Source organism: Nematolebias whitei, chromosome 3 (assembly GCF_014905685.2).
Source record: "Nematolebias whitei isolate Nwh7 chromosome 3, NemWhi1, whole genome shotgun sequence".
NCBI classification, from domain to species: Eukaryota; Metazoa; Chordata; class Actinopteri; order Cyprinodontiformes; family Rivulidae; genus Nematolebias; species Nematolebias whitei.
This window is the reverse complement of record NC_056500.1, coordinates 53,191,300-53,205,237: the sequence shown is the minus strand read 5'-3', so window position 1 is coordinate 53,205,237 and position 13,938 is coordinate 53,191,300. Positions and strand designations below refer to the sequence as shown.

At 42.1% G+C, this 13,938-nt stretch overlaps 1 protein-coding gene across 1 annotated transcript in view; it reads right to left on the bottom strand.

Annotated features, from left to right (window-relative positions):
• Positions 1-13,938, bottom strand: part of wwc3 (WWC family member 3) — an 84,002-nt gene that overhangs the window by 41,813 nt on the left and 28,251 nt on the right. The window contains exons 6-13 of the mRNA XM_037674370.1: positions 9,230-9,478; positions 9,030-9,119; positions 8,080-8,642; positions 7,883-7,994; positions 7,721-7,783; positions 7,544-7,630; positions 4,152-4,347; positions 3,883-4,050 (exon numbers count right to left, since the gene is read on the bottom strand). Coding sequence (XP_037530298.1) covers positions 3,883-4,050; positions 4,152-4,347; positions 7,544-7,630; positions 7,721-7,783; positions 7,883-7,994; positions 8,080-8,642; positions 9,030-9,119; positions 9,230-9,478 — 1,528 coding nt within the window. The remainder of the gene's footprint in view (positions 1-3,882; positions 4,051-4,151; positions 4,348-7,543; positions 7,631-7,720; positions 7,784-7,882; positions 7,995-8,079; positions 8,643-9,029; positions 9,120-9,229; positions 9,479-13,938) is intronic.

The following is a 13,938-nucleotide window of genomic DNA, read 5'->3' as shown; positions in this document are numbered from 1 at the left end:
ATGGGTTTAAAGCAGCAGGAAGGCAGTAAGGTAGGATTATGAATCAGGTTTAAAAGTTACAGCTCATGAGGTACTCCATTAGAGCATGACATCTCTTCCACAACATCGTGTCACAAAGTTTTCAGGGTGTTCTTCTTCTAATATGTTTAGTGGTGGCTAGTAAATAGCTTAAGGGAGCACTACCGCCACCAGGTGTTAAGACGAGTTGGATTCTTGTCCCCGCCTACAGAGCCGGTCCAGAAGTGTAAATGGAAACGCAACGACACAAGAGCCGATCTGAGCTGACCCGAACTGACCTGATCCGCACCGTAACAGTAGAAAAGGGGCATCAGATATATTATGACATGCTAATTTCATGACATAAATATGTCAGCATTTCCCCTACCATTATACAAGTGGGGCGCCCCACCCCGTTAACAGAACCAAGCACACCGAACTACCGAACCGAACTGCGCACCCCCCACCCCCCTGTTGGTACTGGCGTAACACTAATTAGCTGTGTGCAATACTAGCTAGCTAAAAACAAACAATGCGCGGCTCAGTTGTGTCTCTCCATCCAGCTCTAAACTGCGGGTACAGACAGTGCACAGCTCAGCTGTCTCTCCCTCCCCACCCACCCTGCTTTAAGCTGCCGGTATAAACACGCGCAGCTTAGCTGTGTCTCGAATTCCACAGTCCACGGACCAAGAAAAGAGGCCTGTAATCAAAGACAGAGCAGTCAGAGAAATGGAATCATTCCTGCAGGAACACAGGAACCTGAAACAACAACAAGCTTCAGGGTCAGATGAAGACACCTTGTCACAAGTACTGGAAGTTATAGCTCATTTAAAGGCAACTTATGTTTTGTTGTATGTTACATTTATGCTCAACAGATATTAAGCTTATTTTATTTATGTAATGTCCATCCAAGGCCCTATCAAAGACAAAACGTCCTCAAAGAGAAAGAATGTCCTGAGACACTGCTTCTCTCCTACCCCCTCTTTCCTGTGTGCAAATCTACCAAGTCAGGATGAGTACATCGGGCCCACCCTGACATACTGTATGATCCTGAACCCCCTCTGTGTTGAATGGCCCTCTGATCTGAAGACCAGACTTTAGTCTCAGGAAAGAAATCTCCAACAAAGAGTGAGCCTTAATCTACGCTAAAGAACTATGGTTGTCATGGTAACTAAAGAAATAAAACCCAGATGAACAGAGCTTCAAACAATTATCTTTGTAACAATAGGATGTTAGAACCAAACTTGCATTTTGCTAAAAGAAATGGTGTCACTCTCTTTGACCAAAGGCAATTGTGTAATCCTCGCGGAGACTTTCAGAAAGAGAGATATAATTACATTAATTATACAGTCAGGTTACACCCACTGTGAGAACACTCTGATTGGTTAGAAATTAGGGGCATGACTTTTCAGTCCTCAAGTAAACAGGACACCAGGTCCGTGGACTTCAAGCAACTGAGTGGAGTTGTGGTCAAGCAGTTGCTGAGGAGAGTTGCTGAGACTCTGAGAAACAGCAACGATGATGAAGAGTTTGTCCTGGTGGAGAGTTGGCTCTGAGTCAATCCAGAAGTCCTAAAATGCTCAAACACCCAGGAGCGAGAGGGTACATGCCAGACGAATAGCAGCCCTGAGAAAAGACATCCTCTTGGGAAAGCAGGCCACCGGCTTTTCCTGGCTCTGCAGTGGTAATGAGAGAAATATGGCATCCTCCGGTAGGATAAAACATCTTCCTTTGATGACAAAACCAGTGCCAACTAAGTTTGTTTAAACATAATTTAATTTGCAAATCTAAGATAAACTTACCTAATTTTAACATTACAGCTAAAAACCTGAGTCCAAAATAAATCTATACTCCTTCTCAAATTCTATTATTTATGTCATTCACTTTCTGAAATAATACTATTGGTTATTCATTCATATTTCATATTTGCCATTAGGGCTGGGCCATATCATATTGTTCACGATCATACCGGTAAAAAACGCTTGCCCAGGCAAAAAATGATATTGTGATATGCTAATTTCATGACGTAATATGTCAGGGGCCCCCGTCCCTTTAACAGAACCATGCGCGCCGAACGACCAAACCGAACTGCAACACCCCCTGTGAATAGTAAACAGCCATCAGGTACTAATGATCCATTGTTAGGCTGATGGTCCTTCTTGACCATGTGAGCAGCTGGTTCTGGTTGTCAGCAGCAAACTGGTTAATCCACTCTGAGAAGGTGCTATTTAAGAGACTGAGCTGAATACAGCACCTCAGACTGAAGAAGTCTTTCGGATGAGAGACGAAACGTTTCTACAATTTTTTGTTTTGTTTTTTTGAATATACAGAGGACCAGATTTTACTTTTTTAGATTTTTTCTACCTGGATTATTGAGCATGCATCAGGATATCAGTAGGAAACTGCTAGATGTAAATTTAAAATATGAAACTGATATGCAGACATTTCAAAATAGGCTCACACACAAAAAAATGAAGAAGCCTCAAAAACGCACGCAGAACTCCAAAAAGCTTACGATCAAATATAATGGTTTAAAAAGGATAATACTGCATACTTTAATTGTATAGCTGATAAACAGGAAGATATTCAAGCTCAGAAGATCCGTCTTATTTTCGTACCAGGCAAACCAATGGCAGTCACAATATTTAAGATCTTTACATACTTAGCCAAACTAATAACCCACACATACAAACAATAAAAAAACAATATCATACAGGTATCTGTAAAACCTCGTATACCGCAATATGTTTTTTGAGATTAGATGCTTATGTCTTGTAAGCTGCTATCATCGTAGAGATCAAACAACGTTTGCATTTGGACGCTGTCTCCTTTTAGCCCTCTTTACATGAAACATTCCTCCAGGTACGGCCACGGGCACTCGTCCTCAGCCTTTACCTAGTCATTTTCCTTGTTGACAGTGTTGTCCTTTGCCTCCATTTTGGCTTTTTCTCCAAATTTTCAGTCCATAAATGACTCTCTACTCTATGGAGTTGTCCTTTGCTTATGTCATAGGTAATTGGCACGTTGGTGGTCTGACAGCCTTATTGGCTACAAAAGATGCAGATGAACAGTTTTAATATCAATTCAAATTGCGGCCGTACTCCATAGCAACTTCTGATTTTAAAAGTAGTGAAGTAGATTACATGGTCTAAATTGTACTTAAGAATGAGTAAAATTACACACTTGAAAGAAATTCTCATTAAAGTACAAGTACCCAAAAAAATCTACTTAATTACAGTAATGTGAGTATTTGTAATTCGTTACTTCCGCCCCTGCAAATCAGGCCCATGGGTGAGCTCAGTTCGGCCCATCAGTGGGTTCATTTTTAAATAAAACTCAATTTTAAACCATAAAACAAACTTACTTAATGACAATAACTGTTGGATGTCCGGCCACTGAGCTCTTGGCTTTCAGTAACTGTGGCCCCCTGAGCAATTTAGTTGAATAGTCCTGCCCTAGATTGTCTAGGGGGTGATTGCCTTTAGACAATCTCCATCAGGCCCCCAATATTCTTAGCTGAAAAGAAAACAACTTTTAAATATTTTGTTAAAACCTTGAATTTGCAAATTTAGGCTAACAAATATACTCTTGTGACAGTATGTCACAATCTAATTAATTTGTAAGTAAAATAAAGGTCTAAATAAAGGTTGAATGAATGTCTTATATTTCTAAAGAGTATTGGGGAAACATTTTTATCAGGCATGCTATGACGCTACAATGGGAAAAAAACTGAAAAAAGTCTTCCAGGTTGTTTGTCCTAAAGAAAATGTATTTTCTAATTCTCTATGCAGCCCTTTGATTGCTTTCAATCTCTTGATTTAGCCCTCTGGACAACTGGAACTGGTTTGTGAACAGTGTGAAAAGATGTGTAAAATGTGTGTTCACCATGGCTCTGGGTCTTTTCTCATCATCCTGGCTGTCGTGTCTGCGATTGGTAAGACTCTTCTGTTCAGGTCTCTGTGAATCTGCTCCACTCCACATCTGGACTCGCAGCCAATGGTAAACCATCTCTGTATTCCCCTCGCAATCTGCCAGGCTTAGCTGGGCCGTACCCTGCAGGAACACGCAGACAGCATTTCATTGTAAATCAAACTGTGAACTCATGATTAACTGTAGTTTATACTCTGCTGTGTTGCAGAGCCTTTCAGACTCACCAGTAGCTCCTCCTGAGCCTGAGGTCCAATCAAGCAGACCGACAGCTGCAGGCCGTACACTGCCAGGGCATTAGCAGGAACTGGTATACGGAAGCCTTCGTTGAAACTCATCTGGCACTGAGGCTGCAGAGCTGTACAGCAGTAAAACGCACAGGTCCTGCTGGCGTCCAGTGGAATCAAGTGCACCTTTACAAACCTTTAAAACAAATGGGGAAAATGTATCAGTTTATTTCTTTCTTTTACATAGAGAAATGTATTTTAGATTAGGAAAGAAAAACTTTTGGACAGTTAGAATGCATTTACTTTTTCACACAGTAAAGCTTTTTAAAATATATACCGTAATTGCCAGTGTACAAGCCGCTACTTTCTTCTCACACTTTGTATCCGCGGTATACATGCAGGTGTCTTATTTATGTATTTTTCTTATAATTTTCACAAGTTATATTTTTATATTTTATTTTGAAAGACTTCCTGCTGTCTCTTAGTAAACTTCCTGCCACTGCCTAACATTTTCCTTTGACAGAGCTGGGTGCTTGTGGCTCCCAACACCCTGTCCCTTTTGGGAACAGGCGTTTGTGACACAGAGAGAATGCCCTCAGGTAACCTCATGTACAAATACTCTTGCTCAGGGTTTCAAATACCCAACCATAACTCCACTCACTCTGTCATCATGTGACCAGAAGTCTAACCTGAATGACCAATGAGGTACTCTCGAGAACCATATCCCAAGATAAACGTGCATTAATTTCTTCAGATCGTTCCTGTCATTACCGTATTTTGCGCTTCATGCACAGACCTGTTCATTTGTTCAGCGATAATGGAGAAAACACAGAAAATTTCTTACGATGCAGCTTTTAAGTTTAAAGTGATTGATCTGGCTGTCAAAGGAGGAAACAAAGCTGCCACCCATAAGATTTCCATCAACACGTCGATGCTCGGGCATTGGAGATGCAAATGCAGTACGTTTTAACTCTGGTACATTTTAATAAAAGTTTTAACATTCTTTCTGTGTGACATCTTTCTGTGTATGGTAAATATGTGTTTAAATTCTGGGATCTTATTTTAAGCTCATATCCGAACACCAAGTGGAGAACAACAGGAGGGGTCTTCCCCCCTCTCGTTTCCATCATGAGAGCTCAGCGAGCGGTAGAGACTAGGGCTGGGTACCTTTCTAAAAAAAAAAAAATCGGTATCGGTACTGGTGTCGGTACCTTCACTTTGGTGTCGGTTCCAAGACGGCTTCTTTTTTCAGTACCAATTTTGTAATTACTATCAATTCTAACAAGAATAAAATTACGTTACACATTGCAGTACAAATTGTGAGTTTTATTTTTTAACTTTGGTATTTTTCTATTCCAAGCAGTTTTCTTAAATAAAAATAAACAAATAATTTCCAGTTCAAAAGAACAGTTTCAAACCAGTGACACGTCAGTGTCTAATGCTCACTGCTTCACACTGAGGACCTTTTCACTTAACAGTTTTTCTTCAGGAAAATCAACATGTCTGTTTTCTGTGGACACAAACAAGCATGATCCTGGCTGATGGTGTCTCCAGCAGTAGAAAATGTTCACTCTGAGGCTGTAGATGATGCTTGTTGCACACACAGATACCTGGTTGACTAGTTTGATAGCACTGACATATTGTCCCTCACATTCCACCAGCAGGTCTCTGGATTCAATGAGGTAGGGTTGATGCAGACATCTGCACCTCTGTGTCTCTGCCTGAATCTTCTCTGTGGTTCTCTGGGGTTTAGGGCTCTGATCATCTCCCTAATTGACATGAGAACAAAACATCATCAATAACATGGTTGCGTTATTATTGCTCAAAAAACATTATCTAGGCTGAGAGATAAAAGTTTAACTGGTCAACAACATCCTTTAAAGTTTACTTACCTCCACCATGCAGCCTCCACTGTAGAAAAAGCAGCAAACTTTTAACAACAAAGTTTGTGACTGTCCTGTGGCCCCCACCTCACTTTTCTTTTGTATGTCTCTGTCCTCACATCTGGGTCAGAACCTCCTGTGAGGAGAACATAAACAAACGGTGAACATTAGGTGAACTGTTGAAGCAGCTGAATGGACTGATGAGCACATTTTTACAAGCTTTATCTGTTACTGTCAATCTTTAGTTAGCTTCTGAGTTAACTAGCTACGTAGATAAAATACAGTTACACACTAATATCTTAAAGTTAGCGTTACATGGATTCTTGTTTAATTCACCGCAATGCACGTGTTAAGCTGCAGTAATGTTAACAAACGCAAACTCACCAGCTGAAACCCAGACACATCTCCGTCCTCAGAGTTCTTTGATGAAGAGGAATCCATGTTGAATCAGGCCGTTCAACACTCACAGGCTGACTTTAATGCTGAGAGGAGGAGGAGGGGGAAGGCTGCTGTCCTTCTCTCTCCTTACAGAAAAACACGGAGCAACTTTCCGCTTGTAAATTGAAGCCGTTCAACGCCACACGCGCTGCACACGTGAACCCCATCAGTGGGCGTAACAGCACTATAGACATACAAGCTGTACAGCTGCTCTAAACAGCTATGGGTGTAAACACGTAGTCTGTTTGCTCTATGTCTGCGTTTTACCTGCCAGCGTGCTGAAACCACGTGACACGTTACAGCCAATACCAAAACTTGACACCGAAAAAAGAGTGACGTTTCAATCCATACATAATAGTACATTTAAAAACAACAGTTGTTACCGATACTGTTTAACAATAAAAATCAATGGTGCTAATTTAGTTAATATTTATCATATTTTACCGGTACTATTTGACTTGCGATCACATGAACTCGATAAGACTTCTGGGTAATATTTACCGGTAAATAATTTTAAAATAATTTCTTTTTACGTAGGTCTTTGGCACTGTTCTGTCCAGTGATTATCCTTAGATAGTTCTTGTGTTCATTTTCTAGGTTGAATGGTTTTAACCATGAGTCAGACAGCGAAGCTTCATGAAGACATGTGACGATCACACAGTCTGAGTATGTGTTCAAAGCAAGCTATATTCTGTGAAGCACCATCTACTGGCTGATTCTTGTCCTACAACAAGAAAGCTGCACACTGCCGGAGCTGGCTGGGCACAGATCCTGACGATGAACGGTGGATGCCTGCGGCTAAATAGCAGGAGCGTTTCATTTATGTACAAAATAATGATTTATCTTATATTGAATATGTGCGGCTTAGAAACAGGTGCGTTCTGTAGTCCCAGAATTACAGTACATCATAAATTTGTTTGAGAAATAAACCATACAGCTGTTTCTCCATTTTTAAGAACACAAACCTTGCATCTTCATTTGTTTGTCTATTTTTGTTTTGCAGGTATTGCTTCAAAAAAGTGACCCCTGTTCAAAAGTAAAACTTTTATCATTAAAGCTGGAAACACTCACACTTTATAGCCTTCTCTCACATTTGAGGAGTTCAGATTCTTCAGGTGCAGCAAGTGCAGCCGCAGAGACTGAGAAGCAGATTCCCACCTGAAAAGACAAGGGTTCAACAAAGCTGAGTCCAAACAGAGACCTATAGAGCCTGACAACCTCCACGGTCTGCGTGGGGAGTTTACTCACAGAAGTCCCAGCTGGATCTGAGTAGTCTCGCCTGCAGATGACAGTTCTTCATACTCCTCTGCCCTGTTAAAAGTTAAATGATTAAAATAATGCAACATTTATGGTTTATATTATCTAATTTTATGACAAATGTTTTTATACTCTGTGTACTCGTCCTCTCACCTCTTGCCCCACGCCTCGAACACGCCACTGTCAGTAGCCAAAGCGTCCTCAGAAACGCCTGCAGAGACTCTTCGGGCTCTCCTGTTGGCACTGTTTCCCCTCAGAGTCACTCCTAGAAAATTAAATAACTAATACAGTATTTCACAATATTTCATTTTTGATTAGGATTTTTTTAAGCAGCTCAGCTCTTCACTTACCTGTGGAGGTGTAGGCCATCTGACCCCTGCCATCTTTATGAATCTTGGTGTCAAGCTTATGGGTGGGGGCAGGGTTCACCATGTCTTCGCTGCTCAGCATGGATGAATAGGACAAGGTTTGAGTCTGGGCCCGCAGCCCCTCCAGAAGCCTGCAGCTTGCCTGTTCCATGTACTCCTCTGTCATTTGGGTGAGGGAGCAGTCCTGGGGTGCAGAGTGATAAGGAGTGTCCATGGGGGAGCTGGGAGGCGACAAGGAGGAAAGAGAGGAGCGAGAGGAAAGGGAGGCCAGGGACTGCGGGGTGTCATGGGAGCGTTTTGTTTTGTTCTGGGTCAAGGGTTCAGGAGAAAACACAGAGCAGTCTTTAGGCATGCTCTCTAGGGGAAGCAGGTAACGAATGTGGGGATCGAGTGGCTCTCCAGTGCCCTCGTACTGAGGGACGCCGTAGATGTCACTGAAGCTGATGGAACTGAGGGAGCCCCGGCTGGATGCCAGAGAGCCCCGACTTGAGGCCAGAGAGCCGCGGCTGCTGCTGGAGGACACTGTTAGAGAGCTGGCTGACAGGCTGGGGACAGGAAAGAGAAACAGACACTGGCATGGAAAGACAAAACAAGAGTAGCATTCTTTGAAGGAATGAATATCATTTGCCACCAGAGTTTTAAACTAAGATCATGTTATGATGCGAAATGATGAAGTTTGATGTTGTGATCAAACCCTGAATGTGATGTGGGATTATGTGTTATGTACACACTCAGTATGTGTTGGGGAAGACTCTCAGCTATTGCATCACATTTTAGCCCAATATCTGTAAAACTGCCTGAAGTATTAAATTGTAGATGTACATCCAGAGCCAATGATTGTTACTTTTTGCAAGTTTCGTTAAAATAAGCACAGAACATAAATGTGGGCAAAAACGTTACTCTCTGCCAAAAGGCAAAGGTTTTCTCTGCACCTTTTCAGCTGGGAATGAAGGTAGGTGGTGATGCGAGTTGCCTCCTGTAGTTGCTTGAGTAGAACGTTCCTCTTCTCCTGCTGCAAGATCCTATTGGGACAAATGTCAGGAAGATACAGCTTAGTATGTATAACAAAAAACATTTAGGGACAAATTTTACAACATTTTTATTGAGTAGTATTTGGGGTCCTGATCATCACCTCTGATTGGCTCCCTGGCTTTGAGAGTTGTAGGCTCTCTGCACCTCCTCCTCCAGCCTGGAACGCTCCTCCTCCAGCTGCAGCAGCGTCTCTGGTGGGTGCTGCTGCTTGCTGACCAGGATGAGCTCCTGAAGGAGGGTTTCCTTCTCACGTAGCAGCTGCATGAAGTCCCGGTCCCGGTCTGCCTCAGCCCGTCCGGACCAGCTCTCAGTGTCCAACTGAGCTAGCTGGTGCTGTATATTCTGCACCCTGACAAAGCAAAACCATTAAGAAGCATGACACAGAATAGTACTTGTAGTATTTATTTATTTTGATTCCGGACCTGCACTCTGTGATGGGAACCTTAAATGCATATATTTCCTAATGTTTTGAGTGTCCTATGATTTCCACTGAAGCTGTAATTTGTTATCACAGTTGTAGCCATAGTCAAAGTAAGTTCCTGTTGACGTAAGATTTGTGCTGGGAGCTTTGCTCTGAGACCTTGGGTCAGCGACGCCACACACCCCAAGCCTGGTTCAGTCCAATCAAACAGAGATGTTGTTGATTAGCTCCCTTGCATGTTTATAAATACCGTATCTCTGCAGCGAGACTGCTCCACACGCTCTCCTGCAGACTGACTTAGTTCAGGGACACTGGTAAGGGGGTCTGATATATAAAAGCATGTTGTCTGCATATAAAAAGACCTTGTGTTCTGTTCCTAGTCTATTTATCCCATTGATGGAATTCTGCCTCAAAGCTATAGCTAATGGTTCTATTGCCAACACAAATAGAAGTTGTGAGAGCGGACACCCCTGTCTCATACCCCGCTGCAGTTTAAAATGGGAAGACATTTTACAGTTGGTGCTGACCACCGCCGTTGGGGAGGTATATATCAGCCTCACCCATGATATAAATTGGGGACATAATGTAAATAACTTTAGTCACAAAGAGGTAATCCCACTCCACCCGGTCAAATGCTTTTTCCGCATCTAATGAAATAATGACTTCATCATAGGTGCTCTCATTCATTCATTCAACCTTTATTTAGACAGATAAGTCACACTGAGCCTAGAAGACTAATTTACAAGTGAGATATGTTTGGACAGACAAAAAGTAGTGAAACTGGACACGTAGGAATTGGAGGTGAAATTTTTTTTCTATCAGACTCTTTCTTCTTGGCTGAGAAGAAAAACTCTAATATTAAAGTCACCTCGCACAAACTGCACAGAGTGACATGAACATTCTGCTGGGGGGGGGGGGGATGACGAGAGCGGTGAGCAATGTCCATGGATGCTCTCAAGGGCACTGTAAGAGTTCTGATAAGGATGGAATAATCAACCAGTTCCCTCCGGTAAGACCCGTAAACATTCTTGAGGTAAGACCCGTAAACATTCTTGAGGGATGTCAGGGAATGGCCAAGAACAACGCCTATGGGAATCAAGAGTCCTGAAATGATGACACAATGTTTATTCAGCTGGTTTCATCTGGTTATCAGTTGGAAATTCTTCGATTGGGGGGGGGGGGAGCGTCAGATTACATGTTCTCCAGGCAAATTCAGATAAGATGTCCTTTAAGGCCAGCCAGGGGAGCCAAATTCAGACAAACACACATTTGTTTTGGGGACAGGCAGAACTTAATGACATCTACCTCGAGTCTGTGTTGGTCCAAACGGTTCCGAAATGTCCAAATTACATGGCCACACCGATAGAACGTGACTGAGTAAAATCCCCGAGATCTGATCCATTCTACCCAAAGCATTTGAGTCTGGATACTTGAGGCACGAACCAAGCCATCATAAGGCAAGCAGCGTGATAGGGTCCAAATTTGCTGCCGATGACTTCAATGATTGTAGATAAACCAGCAACCAACCGAATCCAAAAAGTAGGAACCAGTTATCGTAAATCCAATTAAATATGTATCCTTAAAATCCACAAATGGCAGCAGAGATAGACACATCATCATGTCTTCAGGTCGATGAGATATCCAGCTGCGTGCGTGTCAACAGGGCAGTCAGCTCGCCTAAAGCCTGTCTTCTCTTTGAAGAACTGTTATCAATTTTGTTGAGGGACCAACTGATCAAATCAAGTCCATAATTATGGTTTGGAAGATATGCAAGAGAGGCTCAGAAGCAGTTTCACAGACAGACAGAGCAGCAAAGCAAAGCAGAGAGGGAGGGGAAGGGAAAAGCATCCGACCTCGACAAGAGCAAGTGTGGGCTAGGAGTGTACAGCACATCAAGCAGCCGCCTAACATTGAAGAAAGCCTGGGTTTTAAGAAACCCAGTCTGATCAGGTGAGACAATAGTGGGGACCACCCGCTCCAATAATTTTGCCAGGACCTTTGCAAGAATTTTAACATTAGTATTTACAAACCGGATTCCAAAAAAGTTGGGACACTAAACAAATTATGAATAAAAACTGAATGCAATGATGTGGAGATGGCAAATTTCAATATTTTATTCGTAATATAACATAGATGACAGATCAAAAGTTTAATCTGAGTAAATGTAACATTTTAAAGGAAAAATATGTTGATTCAAAATTTCACAGTGTCAACAAATCCCAAAAAAATTGGGACAAGTAGCAATAAGTGGCTGGAAAAAAGAAATTGAACATATAACGAACAGCTGGAAGACCAATTAACACTAATTAGGTCAATTGACAACATGATTGGGTATAAAAAGAGCTTCTCAGAGTGTCAGTGTTTCTCAGAAGCCAAGATGGTAAGAGGATCACCAATTCCACCATTGTTGCGCAGAAAGATAGTGCAGCATTAACAGAATGGTGTTACCCAGAGTAAAATAGCAAAGACTTTTAAGTTATCATCATCATCAACCGTGCATAACATCATCAAAAGATTCAGAGAATCTGGAACAATCGCTGTGCGTAAGGGTCAAGGCCGTAAAACTCTACTGGATGCTCGTGATCTCCGGGCCCTTAAATGTCACTGCACGTCAAACAGGAATGCCACTGTCAAGGAAATAACAGAATGGGCTCAGGAATACTTCCAGAAAGCATTGTCAGTGAACACAATCCACCGTGCCATCCGCCGTCGCCAGCTGAAACTCTACAGTGCAAAGAGGAAGCCATTTCTAAGCAAGCTCCACAAGCTCAGACGTTTGCACTGGGCCAGGGGTCATTTAAAATGGAGTGTGGCAAAATGGAAGACTGTTCTGTGGTCAGATGAGTCACGATTTGAAGTTCTTTATGGAACACTGGGACGCCATGTCATCCGGACCAGAGAGGACAAGGATAGCCCAAGTTGTTATCAACGCTCCGTTCAGAAGCCTGCATCACTGATGGTATGGGGTTGCATGAGCGCTTGTGGCATGGGCAGCTTGCATGTCTGGAAAGGCACCATTAATGCAGAGAACTATGTTCAGGTTCTAGAACAACATATGCTCCCATCTAGACGTCATCTCTTTCAGGGAAGACCCTGCATTTTTCAACACGATAATGCCAGACCACATTCTGCAGCAATCACAACATCATGGCTACGTAGGAGAAGGATCCGGGTACTGAAATGGCCAGCCTGCAGTCCAGATCTTTCACCTATAGAGAACATTTGGTGCATCATAAAGAGGAAGGTGCGACAAAGAAGGCCCAAGACGATTGAACAGTTAGAGGCCTGTATTAGACATGAATGGGAGAGCATTCCTATTTCTAAACTGGAGAAACTGGTCTCCTCTGTCCCCAGACGTCTGTTGAGTGTTGTAAGAAGAAGGGGGGATGCCACACAGTGGGAAAAATGGACTTGTCCCAACTTTTTTGGGATTTGTTGACGCCATGAAATTTGGAAACAACAGATTTTTCCCTTAAAATGATACATTCTCTCAGTTTAAACTTTTGATCTGTGATTTGTGTTCTATGCTGAATAAAATATTAGATGTTGGCACCTCCACTTCATTGCATTCAGTTTTTATTCACAATTTGTTTAGTGTCCCAACTTTTTTGGAATCCATTTTTGTAGTTTTATACTTGGAAATCCTCCTGCCGTCTTCTTTCTCCCACTCGCCCCCCTCCTTCTTCCTTCCTTGAACGCAAACACACATAGACCTCAGCTGCACCACCCCACCCCCCCGCTTCTCCAGGAGGTGGGTGGGCAGGAGAGGAGACGTTTAGCAGAAGTAAACACGAGCAGCTGAGTGTGTGTGTGAAGATGCAGGTCCAACTGACCTGACACCGTACCCTAAATATATATATATATACATATATAAATATATAAATTCCAAAAACAGAAGCATTCAATTTGAAAGAAAAAAAAAAAACTGCTATAAATTGACAGTCATTTTTCACCTCAAAAACAACCATAAAACAAACAACCAGTGAAAAACCAAAGACCAAGTTTTTTACACAGAGCCTCTGTCAGTTGTCACCCTGCATTAAGGGTTTCAACACTCCTTGACATGTTTCCTTATCTTTCTCTTTTTGTTTTAAAAGCCCAAGACTGATGAATGGACCCCAATGAAACAATATTTTTATATCTTGATATTTTTGAGCGCATAACTGCGGACTTTTCATTGGACATTTATTATTATTATTATTATTATTATTATTATTATTGTTGTTGTTGTTGTTTCCTGATACATGCTCAATAATCCAGGTAGAAAAATCTAAAAAAAAGTTAAATCTGGTCCTCTGGACATTCAAAAAAACAAAACAACAAAAAAATGTAGAAATGTTTCGTCTCTCATCCAAGAGACTTCCTCAGTCTGAGGTGCTGTATTCAGC